This window comes from Emydura macquarii, unplaced genomic scaffold, assembly GCF_026122565.2.
Source record: "Emydura macquarii macquarii isolate MOO-44397 ecotype Brisbane River unplaced genomic scaffold, CSIRO-AGI_Emac_v2 contig_1644, whole genome shotgun sequence".
Lineage (NCBI taxonomy): Eukaryota > Metazoa > Chordata > Testudines > Chelidae > Emydura > Emydura macquarii.
Window position 1 is genome coordinate 20413307 of NW_027131781.1, and position 25854 is coordinate 20439160.

The 25854-nt window shown below is 40.3% G+C and overlaps 1 protein-coding gene across 1 annotated transcript in view; it reads right to left on the bottom strand.

The window, feature by feature from the left end:
- Positions 1–13244, bottom strand: part of LOC137158179 (tropomodulin-2) — a 44593-nt gene extending 31349 nt beyond the window's left edge. The window contains exons 1-2 of the mRNA XM_067555837.1: positions 13190–13244; positions 1101–1308 (exon numbers count right to left, since the gene is read on the bottom strand). Coding sequence (XP_067411938.1) covers positions 1101–1226 — 126 coding nt within the window. The 5' untranslated portion in view covers positions 1227–1308; positions 13190–13244. The remainder of the gene's footprint in view (positions 1–1100; positions 1309–13189) is intronic.
- Positions 13245–25854: the final 12610 nt, after the last annotated feature.

A 25854-nucleotide genomic window follows, 5' to 3' on the forward strand; every position in this document is an offset into this window, starting at 1 on the left:
TCTGTTCTATTTCTACTCCTCTCACTCCATTTCCCCCCACTTTTATTTTTATCCCAGTACAGATTACTATGAGTCTAATATTAATAAATAAATTGAGTGTACAGAAATTACTTGCTGGAAAATATGGTTGGTTACTGCCATTACAAGCCTCTAATTTTCAATTAGAGTGCTATGAAACTGGAAATTATTAACCTCTTTTTTTCATCCTTACTTTCCTCCCATGTGAACCAGATTTCATCTGCTAGTTTAGGAAATAAGATAATTTCTACTGGCCAGGGAGCCAGGTTGACTGGTTTGCTAGCAGTATGGAATGTCCTTGAATAATTTGTAGTGTCCTTGAAGGTGCTTTCAAGTTCCATTCCATTCTATCTTGTTTAACATCTTGGAACAAATATTTTCTTTTGGTGAAAACAAGCAAACTGATGGCTGTAAACCTAAATTCCTAGGTCAGTTTGAAAGCTTTATGTAAGCACCCACAGTGCAAGCTTCCCAGCAAGAGCCATATCATTGACCTCTGCCCCATCCTTGTATATGTGAAAAGTAATCTCTTCTCCAGGCCACAGGTTTTTAAGCATCCTGTGAATGCCCTTTGAAAGTCTGTGACACTACCATATTTTCTGAATGTAGCGCTCTAGCGATATGGCTGATGTATAACTGACTGGAGAAGACTGATGTTTGGATCAGTTAAGTCCTGGCAAAGCAAATTCTCCCCACTTAAAAAAAAAATTGTATGTTGAAAATAGAGAGTCAATATATTTCAGAAATTCAAAAGCATGTGATCTTCACAAACAGACAATGATGATTTGATTACATCTGTGCCTAAAAGCCCCAACCAAAATAAAGCCTCATTAGGCTAGGCACTGAACAAACACAGTAAGAAAATCTCCATCCTGAAGAACTTACGGTCTAAATAGAGAAGGGGTGGCACAAAGACTTGTCCAGTGACAGAGCAGGAAATAGAGTCACGGTCTCAGAAGTCCTAGTTTAATGCCTTATCCTTTAGAACACATCACCTCTCATGTGCCTGGAATATAAGTAATCCTCAGTCTCTTTTTTACTTAATTTTGAAACATCAGTTCCATTTCTGTCCCATTACCTACCTCAGGGTCAAGGTCATCAAGAACATGTTCCAGCTGTTTCAGCTCTTCCTCCGACAGTTTGCTGAGAATTTCATCTTCGTTGATGTTCTTATATTTTTCTAACTCTTTCTGGAACGGCAGCGACATGGTTCCTGCAGCACGGCGTCACTCAATGCTTTCCTTGGAAATTTCAACCATTCAGCAGGCAATCTTCTTGGTGTTCCACTCCCTGTGAACAGTAAGTGGTTGTCAGTGTCTCCTTTTACACTAGATAGCTATAGCGATCACTTGCGCAGGGGCTCACCTTTGTATTTTGTTTATGGATTAACTAAAAAAAGGAAACATTCCCTCTGGCTCAGCACTGTAAGGCTACATCTATGCTTGAAGCTAATGGCATGATTCCCAGCTCAGGCAAACATTCATGCTAGCTTCCATCAAACTAGCGTGCTAAAACTAGTAGAGTAGCTGCGGGGTACCCAGGAGTACGTATCCATGGGGTCTGGGTGGGCTTGTGCTACGGAAGGCTAGCCCATGCAACTGTTCACCACTGCCAGTGCTACCACAGCTACACTACTATTTTTAGAACACTAGCTTGATGAAAGCTAATGCAAATGTGTCTACTTGAGCAGTGAATCACACTCCTAGCTCCAGGTGTAGCCTATGAATGGGGACAGCATCATGCTGGCCTATGCAGTGAGTATGCTAGAAATAGGAATGAAGTTAGGACATCCTATCTGCAGTTCAGGAGATATGTATGTGCAGCATCAAAGGGATGCTTCAGGCTTCACATAATAGAGAACGGAGATTATCCTTCAGTTGGGAGATTGTTTAGTTTGGGATATTTTTGTGGCTTCTACAGGAACAGTAGCATCTGCTTTGTTTTTCTGGCTAAAGGGAAAATATGGTGAGTGTCATGCGCCAATGGTAAAAAGTCACTTTTCTTCTAACAATGAACAAGGAGCTTTATTCGAATAAGGGAAGTTATATTATCCCAAAAGCTATTCTGTCTCTTCTAAGCTTCATTGTAGAGCTTCTGTCTAGGACCTGTCCCACACCATTCTGCCTGAATTCATGCGAAGGGTTTTAAGAAACAGTTCACATCTCCTCATGGTAATGTAAGCAGCTTTCCAGCACACTGGTTTATAGTCTTATTTTAGACTTCTCTGCTGTCTGCACTACAAATGGTAACACTTTTCAGCAAAACAAGAAATCCCGCTGAGAGAAATTGCCAATTTTAATTTAAAACATCATTTCCAAATAATTTTACTGCATGTGCCCCTCTAAACATTCAGACTGTGGGGACAAACAGTAAATTTTAACATTTCATGAACCTTGTGGTTTTTAAAACTCTGCTGTTGTTCATTTTCAGATGATGCCGAGCTGTTCAATAACAAAAACGAATCATTTATTATGATGTGGTCACAACTAATAAGATAATTCTCCCATAATTTGTATGTGGTGGCTCCCTGCTTCTGGTTGTCCCCTTCTTTCTAGCATTGGTAGAATGGCTTGCAAGACTGCGTAAAGGCTGAAGAGGGAGAGAAACTGCTCCTCAGAGCAGGAATAACATGATGCATGAAGCAGATAGTGGCAGAATCCAAAACATAATCCAGGGCTCCCAGACCCCTGCTATACCTATTAGAACTCATTGTCTCCCAAACTGAAATATATATTAGCTGTGCAGATTACAGCTAAGATTCTGAATGCACAAAATTCAAAGTTACAGTCAGACAATTGACTCTTACTCATCAGCACAGATTTATAAAGATGAATTGTGATCTTTGTGCAATTTTACATGAGAATTTGCACAATGATTTGTGTGTGCAATTACTACAATGCATGTATAAAACAGACATTTGTGTGTGCAATGCTTATTAGGCATGTCACAGTTTGTGTGCACAATTGTAGTTAATGCACATACAAATATAGGTGCTCAAAGGTGCACAGTCTTCAGGGGTTTTGATATGTACAATTTTGGCCCATTAAGACATAAGAAAGTAACAATCTGTTCAGAAATATTTACACAAAAGTTGATAGGGCAACTATAACACTGAATTTTCTGGACCAGATCCTCAGGTGTTATAAACTGGCAAAACTCCATTGACTTTAAACCAGTTTACGCCAGCTGACTGTCTCGTCCTTTATTTTTTATTCAGTCAAAATCCTAACCAAAGAGTTCATTTAATTATAATCACACTCTTACACTTACACTATAGTTTTAAACTAAAAAAAAAAGAGAATTAGAACCAAAATAGAAAAGTAAATGGCAGAAAAATAGATGAGCCCAATAAGTATTTTAAATACATCTCTTGGCTATTGATCCACTTTCTGAATAGAAGTCAATAGTCCACATGACAGAAGAGAATAATTTATGGGATAGGCTACAAATTTGAAAAGTCCAGAATTATATAAACGTCTTATGTTAGGTGTGGGGACCTTCAAAAAAAATTTTTTTAAAGTCAAATCTGTTAAAATATTAATAGAATTAACTTATCATCCTATCATACAAAAGGAAACTTTTTCATTATACTCCAACTTCCATTGCAATATAACAATACCATAAAGTCATTCCTGGCTTTAACAGTATAACTAGAAACATTTTTAGGGTTCCTTTAGGAGGTTTAGTAATCTTCTGACCTGTCACAAAGTTCTGATAGTTGTAAAAATTCCTTTGTTATCAAAATCCTAATACATGTGGTGAGTATTAGATAAGTTTATGCAAAAGTAGCAGTCAAAGGGGTTTATTGAAATCATTTGGGGGGGTTTTCTTTCGTTTTTGCTACTGAATTCAGCATTAGCTTTACAAAAGGCTAAGTGATTCACATTGTCCCAAAATCACCTTTTAGATAATTAAACATTTTAAATAAATGTGCCAAATATACTGTACCATAAAACCTCAGAGTTATGAACACCAGAGTTACGAACTAACCAGTCAACCACACACCTCATTTGGAACTGGAAGTATGCAATCAGGCAGCAGCAGAGACAAAAAAAAAAAAAGCTAATACAGTACAGTACTGTGTTTAAATGTAAACTACTAAAAAAAAAAGGAAAGTTTAAAAAAAAGACTTGACAAGGTAAGGAAACTGTTTCTGTGCTTGTTTCGTGTAAATTAAGATGATTAAAATCAGCGTTTTTCTTCTACATAGGAAAGTTTCAAAGCTGTATTAAGTCAATGTTCAGTTGGAAACTTTTGAAAGAACAACTAACGTTGTGTTCAGAGTTACGAACATTTCACAGTTATGAGCAAGCTCCATTCTCAAGGTATTCTAACTCCGAGGTGCTGCTGTATTTCAACTGAGTCAAGTTCAGATGCAGTACAGCACTTCTGTTACATGGACTTCAAGGAGCCTTCTAAAAGTTTCTTTGGTTAAACTCATTAAACTCCTTGCACGCTAGCTAGCAGTCATTAATTGGGATGAAAAACTTCTTTAAGGAGATTACAACTTTATTAACTGTATTTAGTGGTTTAAAGGCTGATTTCATTAGAGTTTAATGATGTCCCTGGGAAAGACAGAGTTGTAATCCAGATGTTAGAATATTTTATCAGATAGAGCTGGGGAAATGATTGATTGCTTTTAGAAACACAACCAGCTACAATTGCTGAGGTTCCATTGCTTTTATCATTTTGAGTCGCAAATATCTGTACCTCAGAATGGGCTGGATTGCACAATCCTTATTTATGTTGGTCAAGATTTACAAGGCACCTTTGTTGGTAGATCCAGCCAAGAGTATAATTAAACCTCACCACCACCTACCACCCATTAACACAACTTTCTGCAATCCACCACCGCACATCCGCTTGTCCACCTCTCACCACTGGAGGCTGTACTGTCCACGTCAGGATTGAGGTACATTGTCAAGACAGAGTCTACGTTCTTAGGGTAAATAGAACATGTTAGTCTCCACGATTATCAGTCTAGCACTTTTCACCAGCCTTGATTCAGGAAAGCAATTAAGCACTTCCTTAAATCCATCTCTATTAAAGACAGCACGTGCTTCACTTTTTAAGTATATGCTTTAAAGTGCAGTTCTGAATAGAGATGCTTTCCTGAACTGGAGCCTGAACTGGCACATAATTTCATAGGGTTTTTTAGATACTAAATTACCTGGAAATACCTAACCTGTTGAACAATTCCTATTAGTATTTTAGTTTTTGTGGGTGTGGTTACATTTTCTTCATTTAGCTCTGGAGTAATGTTATTTGTTTTACAAATAAAGACAAATTCTCAGCTCTTACAGTAGATTAGAGAAGTTAATAAATATTGTAAACGTTTTGTAATAACCTTTTGGTATAAAAATGGTATGTAAAATTACTTTGGGATATAACCGCCCAAATGTTTGTTTCTAGTAAAAACCTTTAACTCTGTGTTCTAGTGAGTAACTATCACGTAACTGGATTTATTTTTTTCTATGTGCCTGACCCTCCTAGTCAAGGCAATCACAGGATAATTATGGCAGGAGGAAAGGGAAGAATGCAGAGAACTAGATTTGGCTTTTAGTTTGACTGTATTGATGAAAATCATTACTCACATTAAGTAATGGTTCAGGCTAAATTTTCCAGCACTGCATGTAGCTCATTTCCTGAATAGCTATCTAAATTATGGAGATGCAGGAGACAGTTGTACAGAAACTGCTCCCATATTTTCATTTTTTTTTTAGTTCCAAAGGATTATTAGCTCTAAAAAACAAACAGTGAACTTGCTCTTGCCATTTAAACTGAAACAGGAAAAATATCCACGTATTGTCAATACATAATTATTAATCATAATTTGTAACAAGGAAACAATTGCAACCGGTATAATATAATTTATCATCACAACCTACAGCAGACTAAATTGATCACACATAATAAAGAAAATTACTTTGTTTCCAGTAGATACTTTCATGTTTCAAATAGATATGAATAATGTTAATTTAGATTTACATTTTTTTAAATATTATTATATGAATTCATGGGGAGCGTCTGCATCAAAGGGAGAGGATTCATTGATGCTCCATCTTCTTACTTTTATTCCCCATTCATTGTCTTTCATCTTATCTGGATCAAAGAAAGCATGCATCTGATTTCTATAAAGAGCTAGAGACTCACATAGATATCTTTGTAATTTACATGATGGCTAGTTTCTTTATCAAGGCCCTGATCCAATTCTCATTAAAGTAAATGGATGTCTTCCATTTGACTTTAATGGGAGTTGTCAAGCCCTACATAAAGAAACTAATTGTCATGTAAATTGCAAAGTAACAGATGCATTACCAGGATGATTATGGACTGTCTGACCGCTGAATGGTCAGCCTAAAAATCCAGTCCTAGTCTAATATTACCAAAATAAAAGTTCTAATAGGCATTATGTATGACTAAAACAGATGCTAGGAAGATAGTGTAAGCTAACACTAAACTTGCCCTAAGGGGAAAAAAATCTCTATTTAAAGAGACATGGTTTCCGTCAAACAGGTTTTAAACACATCAATGGAAATTTACATGACATAATTCAGAGACATATACAGGAACCCTTTATTATTTTTACATGAAATATTACCTTGTTGCTACAGTGCTAGGATGTAAGTTCTTACTAATAATCAAATACCTAACAAGTTAGTATGTTCACACTGCAATAAATTAGTCAAATAAAAAAGCAATGCATCACAGACCTGGATTTGCAAGACCAGATATTATCTGTTAGTGCATATTAATTCTAATTTGTCTGTGGGGGGAAAAACTTCATGTGTATTATTAGGTCAGAATTACACATCTGGATAATTTTCAGCACCTGCTTTGAATTGAGGGATTGATGCAGGAATCTGCGTTACTTCAGCTCGTTAAGCTTGAAGTCTAAAACATCCACCTGGATTTTCAGATAAGGAAGGCATTAACACCGTGTGATTTTTTTTCTATAAATGTAGCAAGTGAGCAAAGGGACACTTATTCATTTACTAAAAGCTATCAGAAACAGAAATCAGTTATTCTTTAGCAGCACAGACGCCTTCTTCAATGAACGTGTGTTGAGGGAATAAACATTTTAAAGGAATACCTGATAAATCAATTTAAAGACAGAGAAAAATCTAGTCTGGGGAAAAAATAGGTTGCACAACATTATTTATAATTTGATTAATGCCAACAAACACCGCTTGTGCTATACAAGATAAATAAAAAGGCAGTTGTCCTGAGGGACTTCCATTCTAAGGGCCTGATCCTGCAAACCATTACATAGTTGCTTAGTTTTTGACACACTAAGTGGTCCTGTTCCTGTCAGTGGAATGACTTGAGTCAGAAAGGGGGTCCAGAATAAGACAAGTCATGCTGGAAGAGCCAGAGGAAAGTATTGAAATAGATTCCTTAATTTCTAGATTCCTAGGGTGGTTTTTGCAGAACTGGAAGCAAACAGAAGAGAAAAATCAAAGAGGATCCTGGAGGATCAATCCCTATTGCCCTCAGAAAAGAAGATAAGGCTGACAAAGTCAGTGTATTATTATGTACGATATTGGATTATTCATTTAATTACATATTATATTGTCACCTCAGTGGCCCTGATTAAAAAGACCTTCCACATGATCAGTCTTCTCCTTTTTTCCATGTGGTGCCTTTGTGAGGTTCTCTTTCTTTTTCTTCCTCTGTGCTTTTTACTATTGTGACAGGATCTGTAACTAAAGCCATTTTTGATCATATAGAGAAAAAAAGTGTAGGTCTTTTTAACACTTCACTGTGAACTAATGACATATGTCTGCGACATGCAGGGCCAAGCGGTTCCATTTTGACTCTCCTGCGGTTTCTGAAATAAATATTCCTGGTTCTAAACCAAGGCACAACTTTGTACTGCAGAAAGTGATCTCTGACGTATCTCCCTTATGCTCCTGGTTGCAAAACTAATCTCACTCCTGATTTTGTGTTTACATTTAAAATTTGTCAAAATAAGGAACTTCATTTGGAAAAAGCAAATGTCAGTTTAGAATGCTCAATACACGCAGTTTTCAACAACCTGATTTTCAGAGCTGTTCTTGGAGACCACCGAGACTGGACTGGATTAACTGTATACTTTGTGGAGAGCTCCATTTGCTGGGTGGGAACAATCATCCCAGTTTTACTGCACATCTGTTCGTGTTAAAAAATACTGCTCTTAATTATAATGGACCCAATCCCATTTATTGGATCCAGTATCTATGTAACTGTGATTTGTTCCACCTGTTGTATCAGACTCTTTTGTTCAGCTTTCTGAAGGTATTCAAAGAAAGTGAGGAATGTTTCTACTCTTTCAAATATGTCAGCATTCATAAGAGAAACATTCACGAATATTACTGGAATAGTTTAGAATATATTAGTGTTCTGGTCCTTGGGGGAACATTGTCTCAGGTCTGACTGTAAAAATCAACAAAATTTGAAAAATCCTGTTGGATTATTTCCTTCAAAGTGCATGTGTCCTTCTCCCAGTGCAATGTTTCACATTGTTCGGAGCTGTGTTCTTAGTCTATAGTACAATAGCAAAAGTGGGGAATTTCAGCATGCTGATTTACACCATCTGCATTGCAGGAGCCTTGTTGCTACAGGACATAGGCAATATCATGGTTTTTGAGGTTAATAGCCTCTGTTTTAAAAAGCCCCAAAGGCTTGATCAAGCAGAAAACAGCCTTTGTAGCTGCTGGTCCTTGGAAGCTCCCTTATAGCTCAAGGAGCTCTGGAGTTCTCAAGAGACCCAGCTCACTGAAGTCCTCACTGGGCCCCTCCTCCTTCTGACAGATTAATTCCTGTACTGTATTAACTCCTTTTGTGGCAGCAGTAACACTTTTCATGATGTTGTGGCACCATCAATAATTAGAAACTGCTTATTGCTGAGGACCCTTTTCAGTCGCCTGTTAGGATTGTAACACAGCAGGTGTAAGATGTGTAAGCAGTAAAAGTCTTATGCAGTCTTTGAAGAACAAGTCTTGAACAATTGTAAACTCTTGTATTAGATTGTAAACTCTTCAGGTCAGGGACCACGTCTCCTCTGTATTGTGAAGCACCTAATATGCTCTTGGATACTGTAAAATGAAATAAATCATTCCTAATAATCATGAGTTTTAAATGGGCTTATTTTATACAATAATTAGATCAAAGGAAACAAACTGGGTGGAATCTCTAAAAGCAAGTGACATACACACACTCAAAAAATATCAAGTGACAGGATGATCAGCATCACAGAAAGGGCATGGCACTGTTTATATGCACTAAACTAACAGGGTGGAATCCAATTAACAAGGTGGGGATGGTAATCAGCTGATATATCAATCTCCAAACAATGAACTCAAGTCTTCACCATTTCCTTCTCCAACTGAGCTGTGCTGAATTACTCAGTTTGTCTCGTTCCCTTGATCTGAACTAAGGTGACATGTCAATACAGAGAGTGAGCCCTGAAAAGAAAGTCTTGCAGTTGAGAAGTGCTGTTAATACTCTGTGTTCCAGGGTGAAGCCTCTAAAGAAACCCGTGCTATCTACAATGGTTGTGAGCAGAGAAACTCTTTAAGCAGCATATTTTAGATTTCAGGCTGTGAAGAATGAGAGATGGTTGTGTATGGGAAAATACTGGGAGATTTTCTAACACAAATTTTATATACACTCTGAAATCAGGAAACACATGACTTTAATCTCTGCTGTGCATTAGTAACTTTGAGACTGGGTTTGTTAACCAAATGTGTTGTGCTATTACAGGTGTTAAATGGATGGATCTTTAACTGTTCCAGTTTGTTTCTCTCATAATGATTGAAGGGAAACTACCCAGGCCCCATCCCTTTGAGATTTACCATGAAGAGATGAAGATCAAGGTACCAAGAACTGTTGTTTGAATGCAAAAATCCTTCGGATTCTGCATGTGTTTTTACCCTCTCTACCTTGTTACATACTGCCTGGCTCTTAGCAATCCATAGAGAAATCAGAACAGTCTAAAATACAAAAACGTGAGTCCTGCAGTAACTGTCACAATTCCCATGATTTGTGCACAGCCCTGAGTAGTGACTCAGTGTCACACATGATGGTGGCTTTTATGATTTGAATGTCTGTTCCATAGCAGCTGGCCTAAAGCCACCCCTTGTTTCACATAGGCCACCAAAAATGGTAGCGCCAGATATAATATGCTAAGACCTTTCACTCACTGCCAGTCTGCACTAGATTTGAACTATTCTAGTCTATTCTATACAGTTTCTTATACCTCATTCATCACTGAAGTACCTGCGATCTACAGAAGAGAAGCTCTTGTGTCCATTTACCAGTCTCCCAAATCCTGTATTGTAAAAAGAGTTTTATATGTGATCATACTTACACCAACTGCAAGGCTAACATGTACATTAGACAGTAGCAACTTTTTAAACCAGAATTGTCAAAAAAAAAAAAAGAGCCAGATTCTGTTCCTCTTATCTATCTATCACACTTATATGGCCCAGATTACCATAGCACTCAGACAGCACCTTACATTCTTCAATGTCTTTATTCTCACAACATGCCTCTGATGCAGGAAATGCTCCAATCTCCATTTTACAGACGAGGCCCAAAGAGATGAAGTGTCTTGCTGTCACGCAGGCAGTTTGTGGCAGAGTAGGGAACTGACTCAGGTCTTCCAAGTTGTAGGCAAACAACCTGCCCATTGGACCATCCTTCCTCTCGTTGAGTAGTACCTCGTTCCTTGAGTAGCCTCAATGATGTCAATGGGCCTGCTCATTCAGCAAGATGCTTCTCAATGTGAGAAGGTGAACAGACCCTGAACTAAAGGCTGGGCTATAAATATACATTGTTGTCAGCAGAAAAGTGATCACTGATGATAATTATCACATCACTTCTAAAAAAAAAGTATGTCTCGCCCACGCTGTCCTTTCCCATTATGTGGTTTTGTGCATTTTAGCTGGTAACCAACTAATAGAAACCATCTGTAATGTGTACAACTCGATAACTGTAGCAATAAACAGCATGAGGAGCTCTACATTGAAATATACAGAATACTTTTAAATTTTATTACAGCTGCATCAGAGATGGGAGGTCCTGGAAAAGACAAGACTACTGATTTTTTTTCCATGTTGGTAACATTAATGTGAAAAATATATCTTGATAATATTCTGATAATTATTGTTCCGCTCGCACTGACCTTAGCTATCTAAAATGTGCTGCCCGTTTGCCCAGGGCTAGCCCCAGATTCCCCTGCCTTATAATTACAGTTGTCAGACCTCTAGATCCAGCTGCCTCCTGAGATAATTATAGTAAAGATGGATGAACAAATGTCCTAGTATAATTCATCTTTTACACATCAAGGAACACAATATAATGTAGATCAAATGCCACCATTAAGCAGAACCTGGGACAGCATTGCTTCACAGGTGGAGGCAAGTTCTGGGTACTGGCTAAAGCCTACCAGTTAACCTCCACCACAGACCCACCATATGCAATGGTATGTGATGACAGTAGCTAGCTTCAGCCCAAGACACTGTCAAGCCTCCTCAACCTCACGTCAGGAGGATCCCCAGACACAGTGAAACATGGAACCAGATGAAAATAAATCTGACTCCATACTTGTTTACAATTTCTGCAAACAACTTGCAAAGGTAAGTAAGCAAAGATCCATGGAGTTTGCCTGCTGGGAACTGTAAAAGAGTGAAAATGAAAAATGATGATCTGGAAGAGAGGAGTTGAGCAAATAGGGAGCAGCATTTGCAGAGGACTTTGAGGAAGTTCAGAGAGACCGAACCAAGCTAGATGAATGGACAACATGATAGCAGATGTAAATCATGTTGGCAAAAGCAAGTAATTCACAGTGAAAGGAATTATTTGATCTACTCGCATAGCTTCCTAGCTTCTTAATTAACTGTAACAATTCAGAAAAAGACCTGAGCATCACTTTGAACAGATCAATGGAAACCTCTAATCAATGTGCAATAGTAATCAAAAAAAGCAAACACCATGGTAGGATGCAAATAATTGGAGAATAATACTGAAAATATTATAATGCCACTATTGGAATTAGTGGTGCACCCCCCCCCTGAATCGCGTTCATTTGCCTGGTCACCATACTTCAAAAAGGAGATAGCAGAAATACAGGAGAGTCACAGATGGCTGATGAGAATATTCTGGGGCAGGGGGAAACTTTCATATGATGGGACAGTGAAAAGATTGGAACCATTTACCTCAGATATAGTAAATGATACAATGCTAGAGCACATCTGATACCTGTACATTGCAGAATGTTGTCTGATAATTCAGTTACATTGGTTTGTTAAGTGATTCATAGTCCAAGTAGGATCTAGATGCCCACATGAATCTCACCAATGTCAGACTATATTTCATACTTCGATGTAGAGGGATCTAAGAAATATCACAAGGACCAAATTTAAATATATTTTTCATTTTAAAAATTGCCCTTTTAAAATAGTTACTTTTTGCCCTTATATTGTTAAAGGAAAGACATGCTGCAGGCTGTCTGATTTGCACTTTAATTTTTAAAAAAAATCAATCGTTTAAATCTGTCATTCTAATGTTAAAGCATTAGATGATATTGTGAAAGTGTATTTGCAGGGGCTGGAGTTTAAAAACAAGACACTGCAACGTTCACTGTACCAAATCGACCCTTCCACCATTAGCACGCCAGGGGGGAACTGGGCATGTTGCTTCCAGTGCATGGAGACGGGATGGTAGCTCCGCTCCAGGCAGGCGGAATGCCTGAAAAGGGTTTGACAGCCGCGCCGCGATCCAGGGCAGCAATTATACCACGGTGGGAGTCCCCGCAAGATCCTTTCACTGGACAAGCCGACCACCGCTCCCTTTTCATCCCTCTCATGCACGCACACACACGCACACACAGACACACACACAGTTCCGCAGTCTCCTGCAGAAGCTGGTGCTCAGCTCGAGCATCCTACGAGGCTGCACCGCCCAGCCGGCTGCGTGCAACACACCCGGGGCGCTGCGAGCCTCGGGGCGCGGCTTCTCCCGGCGGGGCTCAGCGGCCAGGCAGGGCGCGCGGCGCGGCGCGGGGATGGAGCGCGGCACAGCGCCGGGGTCCCTGCCGGAGGCTGGAGCAGAGGCACAGCCCCCAGGCACCCCGCCCCGGGAGGGAGGCAGCGCGCCCGCGGCACTGGGCGGGGGATTGCAGGCTTACCCCACTGCAGCCAGTCCGCCTGCCTGTCACCTGCCGCCGCTGTCCGTCCGTCCGTGAGCCAGCCCTCCCCAAACAGCGCTGTCAACAGGCAGGTCACGCTCGTCCCCAGCCAGGCGGCTGCGCAAACTCAACCCCAGCGCGGAGCGCGGAGCAGCCTGGGACTCGTAGTGCGGGCTGGAGCGGAGCGGATGGAGGGAGACGCCCAGCCAGGGGTCCTAGTCCAGCCAGGACAGCATCCTACCCCCACGGGACCAGGGACCCTCCCCATCACCCCCACACTGTATCCCCTCCACCTCCCCCCGCTGGACCAGAGACCCTCCCCACCACCTCCCACGCCGTATCCCCTCTCCCTACCCCCCCCCACTGGACCAGGACCCTCCCCATTATCCCCACACTGTATCTCCTCCACCCACACTGGACCAGGACCCTCCCTATCACCCCCAATCTGCACCCCACCAGTACCACGAGTGGCAGGTTTGTCTCTCTTCCCCTTCCTCCTCTCCATCTCCCTGCATAGCATATCCCTCTTCCTTCAACAGCCAGGCTAGTCTCCTCCTGAGTCCATTCTCTCTATAACCTCCCTCGTCTCCACCCCCAGCTGCAAAATTTCCTTCTCTGACAAGATTTCAGACTAGGATTGCTTCCCCTATACTTCACTTTTCATGTAGTACTATCCTTTTCCCTCCCCAGCAAGTCTTCTCTATGCTAAAACAATAGCTATTGAATATAGTGGGGGTTGGATGGTCATACTCACATGTGCATATTGCTCCTGCATGGAGGCTGTAATTGCAAATGGCTAGTTACACCCCCACTGGCCATCTGGGTGTGCAGTCAGTGCATTTGCACATAAAGGCCTGGCACCATGCACACAAATTCCCAGTGCATATTTTCCCACGTGCAGTTAACAGCTAGCTCAACACAAACAAATTTTATCAGAATTAAAATATCCTCCTCCCAGCGTCAAGGGCAGTCTCCTTAAACACTAAACACCTGACTAAACAAAAGAAAGTCTTGCCTGCCTCGAGAGCTACCAAAGCCTGGAGTGCTGGACTGCCACAGAGAGTGAATTCCAGAGGTGTGGGTGCTCCACAGAAAAAGCTCTGTTCCTTGAGAGGTGAGTCCCAAAACCTGACTGCAAAATTGGTTTAGTAGATTGTAAGCAGAAATGCAGGACACAGAGTGGAAGCAAGGCAATCCCTGAATGACTGGTTCCCATCCATTCAAAGCTATGTAGAGCATAAAGAATACCATGACATTCACATGGAAACCAAAAGGTAATTGGTGCAGTACACAAATGTTATGTGCTCATAGTGGATCCCTCCACTCAAGAGACACAAGTCACTGTATTTATTCTGTGCTAGCTGGAGCTTCAAGGTGTTATTCAAGGGTAGCTCCAGTTAGACCATGTTGCAGTTATCTGGCCTGGAGGTTACTAAGGTGTAGGCCACTGTGACAAGGTTGCATGAGAATCGTCACAACCAGCTTTAGATGAAATAAGGCATTCAATGTTACTGCTCTCACCTGTGAATCCAAGAGCAGCAATGGAACCAACATGCCCTCAGGCTGTGAACCATCCAGACTGACTCTGCTTGGACATAAAGAAGGTGCAACCATGGCCCCTGTTCTTTTCTCTAGACGTTCCCTTGCCAGTTAGCATCACTTTCATCTTATCTTATTTGATTTTCAGCTAACTTGCTCTCAACTACATCCCTACCTTTGTCTGCTATTGAGAAAGAACTAGCACTGGTAAACATGTTTTTCCCTAGCAGAACAGTTTTCCATCAGAAATTCAGTTTAGTCTAAATTGAAACATCTCATATGAACATGTTGATTGTGACTAAATTTTTGATGTGAAAGTGTCAAAACAAATAATTTCGACTTTCTTGTTTTGTTTTGATAATGTTAAAATGTTTTGTTTTGATAAGGTAAAAACACTTTGTTTCAGTGTTATAATTTCATTTAAGTTTGCTTAAACGTTTATATTACATTATAATAGTAATTTGAATATTATATTATGTTTGCAGTACATGAAAGCCTAATGTAATCCATAAAAGTGCAATTCGAATGTAAGCATAAAGTGGAAAAAAGACAAAAATGGCTGAAAACTTAAAAATTGAATGGTAACAGACTGCAAATCCCAGTGATGACTGAACCTGGTGATGTTCTAAACAAAAAGATCTTTCAGCCACATTTGTAGCTGTTTTCATTGTTCCACACTGACTCAGACATTCTAGGTTTCAAAGTAGCACACACAATAACAATCCTGGAATCTTATTATATAGATCTCTTATGTTAATATTATATAATATATTTAATATTTTATATTATAATGTTTTGACATTGCTTACAAAAGTTTCAATATTATTGGACCAAAACATTTTGATGTTTCCAAATTGATTTTTTTTAGAATTTCTGTTCTGTAAGAAATTTTGACTTTTTATTTTGATTAAACAGAAAAACAAAATTTAAAATATTGTAATTTTCAAGGGAAAGAAATTCTGTTCTATCAGCAGCTCTACAAAGCATAGATACTAGCACTCGCATTCATGAAAAAGTAAGATAGCCCTAAGTCTTTATATTGATATCACTACAGACCACAGGGTTTTGCTGTCTTCTCAATGGCTTTCCATGCACATTGAACAAGAAGAGTGATAGGATGAAACCCTGCAAATACATGTGTATACAAGTTCTTTAGATGGAAGAGTAAGTCTTTGTCACTACCTTTTGGTACTTCTCAGAGAAGAAGGAATGTACCAATCTGAAGGTTGCCCCATCCACTCTCACCACCAAAACCAATTAAATCTCATTATGAAACTCAGCTCTTACGATAAGTAAAATCAGAACAGACACTTTGCCAATGCCCATTGCGTGAAGACTGAACAAACCACAGATAACACAGCTGTCTCCACACTAGGATCACACCTAAAACAGACGGTAAGTATCAAGGACACCTGTGGAATAAACTTCCCTGATATTTATGTGTGATAAGACGTATTCATTTACTTAAATAATATGAATATTTACAGCGTAATGTAATGAATATCCTAACTATGATGGGGATACTGGAAAGTGTCTTCATAAGAAGAATGACCATAACACATCCTTTCATCACGCATGAATATAAATGGTTATTACAAGTATCAGCCACTGTGTACTTTCCATTTACAATACACATAAAATTATAAAATAATCTGCTTTCACTAAATAAATATAGATCTAACAGTAATAAAACTACTTTGGGAGAACTTTGGCTAATGTCTAACTCTTCAGAAGGTAGTTTCATTAATGGTTAGAACAAAGGAGTGGGAGCAAGAGATCTCAGGGTTTTAATCAGACAGAGCTACTGGGTAGTGAGCACTGTGTGCTGAGCAGCTTAGTATTGGACACTGGGTGTTGATCAGACTGAGCCATTTCAGTGCTGAGTGCTAAGCAGTGAGCCAGTAGTCGCAGAGCACTTTGGGCCACTGGACGAATCTTTAAGATGTCCATGTACTTCATGACAATCTGGCTGGAAAGCTGGATAAAAAAGCAGGACCTGAATGCACCTCACTGAAAAGCAAATGCTGGATCTCAGCTTAATTTTCCTGTGGAAAGAAAAAATGCAATTCTGAAATGGGACAGCTTTAGCTTCACTCCGTACACTGCTAAAGATGTCAGGCACAAGTGGCAGGACCTTTGGTAGGAAGAAAAGAGGAAACTCACGCACTTACAGTGACAGTGACAGAAGTGGGCTGCCTTGGGAGCTTCAGTCACTCTGCTTGGGAAAATACCAGTGTACCAATAACATGGTGTACAGAGACAGCCACCTCCTTGAAACTCCACATCACCAAGCTTCAGGTGAAATGAGACTCAGACCCTGTCTACACTTACCTCCAAGATTCAGTGGCAGTCAATGGGAGTTACGCAAGCTACACAAAAAACTTACGTAATTCCCGTCGACTTCTCTGCTTCTCTTCTGCACACCATCTTCACTGCACTGTGCTGACGGGAACCGCATTCCCGTCGACGTAGCGCTATGCCACTTGAGAAGATGGTCTTCATACGTTGATTTCTGGATCGACTGAGCAGGTCTTCACTGACCGGTCAGTCGATCCAGAGAAATCGATCTGACCGCGGCGACTTTGCCACTGTCAGTGTAGCCATAGCCTCAGATCCAAACCAAACCATCCCAACATTTCCCATAAGAAGTGGGCCAAAACCAGAGCCATTTATGCCATGTCTCTCCTTTCTCACTGTCTTGAACAATTTGGATGAAAAGGGAAGATGATCTGAACACCCTTTGTTTTGATTATCTGTGTACAGTACTAGAGTCAATGGGGAAAAAGCAAATTCAAATTCATTTGAAATAAACCACTTTATAAATAGTGGCTCAGATCTAAGATGAAACTTGTCAGTGAATTTTGGATTAGGTTTTGAGTTGATGCTGGATTGCAAGCATATGCTAGGGTCATAGTTGGGGCCAGCTTAGATGTATGGTTGGGGCCAGTTTGTGGGCTTTTGTTAGGTATCGGGTTGGGGCTGGATTTTTCACTAGGGATAAGGTTTTCACCAGGATTAGTCTTGGAGCTGGAGGGACTGGGTGAAGGGAATTGTAAATACGCAGTGGTTAAGGACCTGGCTGCAGGTTGGAGCAAAATGGATACAGAACTCCAAAAACAAAGACTGGCCTTGCTAAATCCAGGATGACATCATGCTTATTCAAATACTGATAAGAGAAAATATGAAGTATCAACCAAGAAGCAAAGTTAACTTTGTACATTTGTTCTCTGATAAACTGCCTGAAGTTTTCAACTCTACCCAAAGCCTTTAATCCCATCTTACAATATTCTTGACAAGTTGAAACTATTCATTTGAACATAGAGATACTTTCCCATAGGGATTTTCCCTTTCCTTTTGTTTTCTTTTTGGCAGTTAATTACTTTTGTATCCTTCCAGTTAGAAATCTGACAATCCTCTTTACAGTCTATGTGATGTGGCTGGAGGCAGTATTATTTTCCCCCTTTGGCTGTGATTTTTTAAAATTGTTTCTTTTTTACTTTTACCACATGAACAAAATTTGCAATTAAACAATTAGACACATGAAAACCAATCCTAATCTCAGAAGAGAAAATGATACACAAAAGAGTGTACTGAATCTGATACATACACACAATAAAATACATAATATAACAATGCATGCAGATATATACAATAATATATATGCAGGTATAAGAATAAAAATACTTCCCAAAACAACAGTATATAGACAAAAGCAAGTAACTCTGCCTATTCCTTTGTATATTTATATTGTATGTTTTCTATTGCAAAATAATTCTTAGTTTTCCCAATATTATTAGGTTGTGATTCAAAGGATTCCAACACAGCCAACAAACCTGATAGCTGTTGTGCCCCAGGTTCCCAAGGTCTCTTTGCATCAAAGTACTGAGACTGGTTATTGAGTATATTTGTACTGCATGAGAACCACATGGCACTTAACTTGCAAAAGTATGTCTAGAATGTACTAGGCCCTGTCTAAATCTCCAGATGGATTGTTTGGGGTCACTCTATTCCTCTTTTGTACTGGAGGGGGTATTCCCATGGCATTTCAACAGCAGATTAAGTCATTTCTTTCTTTAAGGACAACCCTAGGCCAGATTCACCAACCACAGGTGCAATTTGCATAGGGATAGTGTTACCCAAATAACAAATATTACAGGATCTTATTAGGGGATAAGGCAACAAGCCGCATTTATTGTGAACACAGAAACTTCTGTAGATAGTATCCAAGAAAAGAAAAGTATCAACACTGTAATAACATTAATATTGTGCTCTCCTTAGTGAAATAGCATTAATAATAATGTAAACACTAGGAAAACAGTATTAACATTATATCAATACTACAAATTACAGAGACATGTTTCAATTGATGCTTTCATTCACATTCACACACACTGACAGACACACACAGATAGAGACAGACAAACCATACATAGGGATCTTCCAGATGTCATAGTTACCAGCTTCTTGGTGCTCATGATAGTCACTGGCCAGGTGACTAGAGCATGAGGATGAGGAGCAAGGTTCTGCCGATGCGCATCGGTACTCCTGGCTGATGTGATGTTGTAGACCCGAACCTCCAGCCTTCATCTTCTTGTCCCATTTTATAGGGAAAGGACCCCATGTAAGTCTATGGGTTTTGCATTGTCATGCTGCAACTGCATTCTTGGTGTGATCCTCAATCACCCACATTGTTGCAAGCCTGATCAGATTTTGTCCTTTGAAATGGGCTGGCTCCAAAGTTATCAGGGTGGGCTCCTCTTCGGCCATTTGATCATCTTTGCTTCTTTCTTCTTCCCTCAAGCGTTTTAGGTGAGGCTGGTGTTTTCTTCATGCTGTTTCGATATCCCTTACTCAGACCAATTGTTCAATCACTCTTTTTGTCTACACCCAACTCAATTGCTCAGCCATTCACACTTCAGTCACTCAGGGCCCAGCTCATCTGGAAAAAGAGGATTCACCTCTGAGAGGGGCAACTTTAATACTAACATGGGATTCCACAGCAGCCCCACTAACTCTGAGTCAGGGCATTTCCTGCCCTCTCCTGGACCAATTCTACCTACTTTTGGGGGTCCATAGGCTGGCTCCAAGTTCCCCATGTAGAACATGGATTGTGAATAGCTGGTGTTATTCCATCCCCCTTAAAGAGGACTGGCTTGGGGAGGGTGGATGCAAGCAGTGAAATATGGGTTGTAGCAGTTTAAGCTCTTGGATCTTAAATATGGGTATCCAACAACCAAATATGGTTGTGAAAACTATTGGTAGCTAAAATTTAATTTTGTTCATTTTAAACTTAATTCTTCTCCCCTCCCCTATAGTTTTATAAAGTTAAAAGGGACCATTGCGATCATCTCTAGTCTGACCTTCTGCAGAACACACGCCATAGGACTTCCCTGAATTAATTACTGTTTGAACTAGAGCATATCTCTTATAAAAATATCCAGTGTTCACTGTTGTGATGTGCGCTTTGATCTGCTGCTTCAAGGACAAGCTATTGGTTAGGTATAACCTGAATTTAAAAATCCTTAATTCAATGGCTGACCAGCTAGCATCCGACCTGAAGCTGAAAAAGAAATCTGACTTCCTGTCTCAGTTCCCATGTAATTAGCACTGAGCATCTTTAATGCCCCACTTGATGCTATGTACTTAGCACCAGTTTGTATAATCCAACCTCAGATCATCTGAACCAGTTGGTCCAGTTTTTACGGCGTACTAAGTGCTTAGGAATGCATATTCACATTTTGGGCACTCTGAAGATTGTGGTTTTTATAATAGTATGTAGCTCTTATATAGGATGATCTGACCCATCAAAATCAAATCCGCAAAATCTGATCCATCCATTTGGATGTCACTGGCTGCTTCCCCGGCTGCTCCCCCCATACTGTACAAGTGATGTGAAAGCAGGGAAGGCAAGGCCATGGCTCTACTCTTTCTGCCGCCTGTATAGTGACCTGCACAACAGCAGTGAGCAGGAGCATGTGGTCCCTGTGCTTGCCAGAAAGCAGGAACTGCTAAGGTACGTGGTTTCATCCCCTGCCCCAGGCATAGCTATGCAGGGCCCATTCACTGCCCAGCCTTCATTCTTTGCTTGACCAGTGAGCATCCGCCCGGAGGTGGAAAATGAAATCTGGCTTTCTGCTTCAGTTGCCATGTAAATAGCACTGAACTTGAGGAATCAGGGCCCCTGGTTCAGATAAGTGCCTTTGCAAGTCAACAACATATAACAAACATGACTTCAATTTTATCCACCCAACACAAGGTGTATTGGGTCACTTTGGAGATATACTAAACATTAATCATAGAAATGTCGGGCGGGAAGGGACCTCAAGAGATAATCAAGTACATCCTTCTGCACTGAGAGGCAGGACCAACTAAAAACCACTCTTAGACCATTCTTGACAGGTGTTTGTCCAACCTGTTCTTTAAAAGCTCCAGTGAGGGGGATTACACAAACTCCCTTGAAAGCCTGTTCTAGAGTTTAACTATCATTGTTAGAAAGTTCTTCCTAATATCTAACTAAATCTCTCTTGCTGCAGATTAAGCCCATTACTTCTTGTTCTCCCTTCAGTGGACATGAAGAACAATTGATCCCTGTCCTCTTTTTCAGGACTAAACATGCCAGTTTTTTTAAATCTTTCCTCAGAGGTCAGGTTTTCTAAATCTTTTATCATTTTTGTTGTTGTCCTCTGGATTCTTGCCAACTTAGCCACATCTTTCCTGAAGCGTGGTGCCCAGAATTGGACACAGTACTTCAGCTGAAGCCTCTCCAGTACCAAATAGAGCAGGACAATTGCTTCCCATGTCCTACATACAATACTTCTGTTAATACACCTCAGAATTATATTGGCTTTTTTCATAACTGTTGACTGACACTCAATTTGCGATCCACCATAACACCAGGATCCTTTTCAGCAGATCCATCTAGCCAGTTATTCCCTAGTTTATAGTTGTGTCTTTGATTTTTCCTTCCTCGCTGTAGTACTTTGCACTTGTCTTTATTAAATTTCATTTTGTTCAGACTAATTCTTTAATTTGTTAAGACTGTTTTGAATTCCACCCCTTCCCTCAAAGTGTTTGTAACTCCTCCCAGCTTGGTGTCCTCTGCAAATCTGTCATCTCCACTCCATTATCCAAGTCATTAATGAACATTTTGAGTAGTACTAGAACCAGGAGTGACCCTGCAGGACCATCCAAGATACATCCTCCCAGTCTGACAGTGTGTCACTGAGAACTACTTTTTGAGTACAGTCTTTAACTAGTTGTGCACCCATCTCATAGTAGTTTCATCTAGGCTGTATTTCCCTTGTTTGTGTCATGACTTACAGGTATCAAACCTGGATAGGTTTGCTCCAACCCTCCAGCTGGTAAAATGCTGATGCTTGCTCACCTGAGACCCATGAAGCCCAGCCCCTGTTTGAGGCTCTGCCCCTGCAGTTCTATTGGTGAAGTCCTGGAGCAGCTGATTGGCTTGCTGGCACTACATAAGCCAGCAGCAGGACCAGGAAGTTGTCTGAACATCTGAGCTTCACCCTGTTATGGACTGTATGCCTTGTACTTCCTGTTCTTGTGGCTTGATTTACTGGCATCTGGTTTGTCTCCAGCTTCCGATCTCCTGGCATGCTGATTCCTGTCTTGTGACTGTGCACTCTGACTCTGACTACTAGGTATGGCTACCCATGACCTGGCTTTGATAGTTTGCTTATGAGACTGTCATGTGGAACTGTGTCAAAAGCCTTACTAAAATCAAGATTCCACATCTACTGCTTTTTCTCTATCCACTAGGCAAGTAACCCTGTCAAAGAAGGAAATTAGATTGTTTTGGCATGATTTGTTCTTGACAATTCTATGCTGGTTATTTCATATAATCCTATTATCCTGTAGGTGCTTACAAATTGTTAAATAATTTGTTACAGTATCTTTCCAGGTACTGAAGTTTCACTCACCTATAATTCTCTGGATCCTCTTTTCCCTGTTTTTAAAGATAGGTACTAAGTTTGCCCTTCTCCAGTTCTCTGTGACCTCACCTATTCTCCAGGACTTCTTTAAGTTAATTGCTAATGGTTCCAAGATTGTTTCAGTTAGTTCCTTAAGTATCCCTAAATATTAAACATAACATTCTGACAGAATATGGACTGTGTATCAAGGGAGCCAGGGCTAAACTGTTTTCAGTAGCAGATTCTTCACTAAGACATGAAATTCATCTCAACCTAAGCTTAGCATCTTTTGGGAAAGGTTATAAGGCACATCTATTTGTCCAGCTCTTCTTTCTACAGCTACCTAGTTTACTGACAATATCCTTCCTGTCTCTATCCTTTTAAAGCCATGATGCTTTTGGGAGTCATTGTGCATTAGTTCCCTATACATGGAAACTGGGCTTGCCTTAGTCTCAGCCATGTACATTGAACCCAGATACTACAGATCAGTTCTACACAAATGCCTGAAATAAATAAAAACATATTCAGCTCAGGCTTTGCATATTCCTTATATTTCCATGGGCTGTATAGTGCTATGAATGAAAGTGCAACTGTATTGTACAGTATCTGCTGTTTGTCTTTGTGTGCATGCAAATCATTTCAGAGAGGGTGCAAGTCCCAGTGCTGTGCAGACCTTCTCTGTGCTATGCTTTCACACATACATATAATAGTCTTTAAAATATTGTTATTTATATCAATCATTGAAAAAGAACTTACCCTAATCCCTTTGAGGGCATTATATTTGACCTCTGACACATGCATTAGGCTGTCAACTTGGAAGAGGTCTGCATTCTAAGGACTGAAGGATTATAATCTATTGCTAAGCATTTGTGGGAGTACTCTTGTGATTATAAAAGTCTCTTCAATCACCCTTAGGCTGGGTGCCAGAACTACTGAGCTTTGCTTTGTGGGTCTCTCAGCCTGAAAATTCACAAGTGAAACTCACAGCTATTATAAAACCCAGTGAGATCACTAGCTGAATACTTCTAACCTCATAGTTTTGTACACAGAGAGTGTTTTATACTGTGAAACAAAGCAGCCTTAGATTGTTCCATCTTACATATTCGACTGTTCCATTTTTAGTTCACCCCAAGGGGTAGAAACCTCAATTTTAATAAAATACAATGGGTAAAATCCAGCTTTTCTTAAAGTCCATGTGAGTTTTGCCATTGACTTCAACAGAGCCAGGATTCCATCCACTATCTCCCATTAATGTAATAGTTATTTTAAAAATATTTATAATTTAAGTAATTTACAATAAACATATTACATATGCCCTTTTGTACTGGATATGTTTTATGGGGCTGGAAGATTAGGGGTTAATCCTCACAAAACTCCCATTAACTTCAGTGGGGCCAGGATTTCACCCTTTGTTTCCATTCCTGGAATTGCCACGAACTTCCTATGGCATCTTGGCAAGTTATGTAAAAGCTTGGTTCCTCAGCCTCCTCATCTGTAAAATGGAGATAATGCTGCTGTATCTCCTAGACAGAAATTAAGACAAATGCTTTTGTTAGAAAGATGATTGGAGAGAAATGTAGGGGCTGCTGTCAGGAATCAACAGACACAATTTATATGCTTTGGTTACATCAGGTGTAGAGATGAAAAATAACCTGGAGAAAGTTATCATGGTAGGAAAGATAGTGGGGTCATTGTAGTAGGAGTTGATCAGCAAGGAGATAGATAGATAGGTGTGCAGCAGACCCCTGGGAGGTCACTTGCTAAGTGCTTGACGTTAGTAATGGATTGAGAAGGCTTCCAAAAATTCTGCTATGATGTCACCAATATTCATGGATATGATGACATGGATAAATGGATTTTACTTACTTATGCCACAAAGGTGTTGTGAGGCCCATTAATATTTATAAAGTGCTTTGAGATTTCTAGATGCAAAGTGCTACAGAAATATTATTGGTTATTAGTATTATGCTGTAAATGCCCTATACTATAGGCAGGGCTGACAACACCACCTATTCTTATGGTTGTCCAATACTTCCCCTTATAAGACCCTTTTTTCAATTGCTATAACTTTGTCAAAGTTTAACCATTCAGGTTGAAAGTTTCCATGCCAGATGGCTGGCTCAGGCCCTTGGGTCAGGGATGTGCCCTTTGCTGTTCCTATGGAAATCTGCCCAAATTTGGCCAAATGATAAGACTTTAAAAATCTCAGTTCACACACGTGCTCAGTAGAGACGTCTTAGTATTTAGTAGCTAGAATCTCCAACGATCCAGTCCTTATTGAGCATGCTGTAGCCCCTCACAATTCCTAGTGCTGCCTGGACTCTGCACGCACCATTCCCACAGAGTGACTGAGCATGCTTGAGCTGAGGACGGGAGGGGCAAAGCTGGACTTTCCCTGTAATAGCTGCTGTGGGTCATGGTGGGGTCGGGCATTGGAAATGAGAGCAGCAAGCCTGTTTCTCATGTTCTCTAAATGACCCTCCAGGCAGTATAAAAGAGGAAGCCACCTGACTTGAATGCTGAGGGGACAAAGAAGTCGTTTGAGACAAGGAGCCTAGTGGGACTGGAGGATGAGGGTGCAGGGACAGTTGGCAAGCCAGGGGCAGAAAAGGAAAGTGAAACTGCGGGAAAGACTGGGACTGAAAAGCAGCGGCAACTGGGACTGGCTGGACACGGAGAATTGGAATGGGATGAGGAACCAGAAGTGGGGAAGAGACAGGACAGGGACAAATTGGAGGGGATGCAGCAGAAGGGGTCAAGCTTGGATGTGAATGGGCAGAAGAGTCTGTGACTATCAGAGCACATTCCCTTTCAGAGCCTAGAATGGCATCCAGGATTCCTGAGTCTCATCATTCCTCTGCTGTCAGCATATATATGTGAAACCCACTGGGAAAGTGTGTATCTCATCCCCCTCTAGTGCTGATTCACATAGAGGATGACAATCTACTATTGCTATCAATTACCCTGTTAACTCAAATGGCAGATGTCTGTTTGGTGGATCCTTAATTCTGTCGTTTACTAACTTTTGAGTGCTTGACTTTACAAGTTTAATACTATTTTAACATAGCTTTGTGTGTGTGTGTAATTACTATATATGCTCCATGCAGATATACACCAAAGATAGTATTTATGATGGGGAAGGGTTTCAGGTTTACCGTAGTGCTTTCATCCTCATCAACAGACTCCCCTGACTTC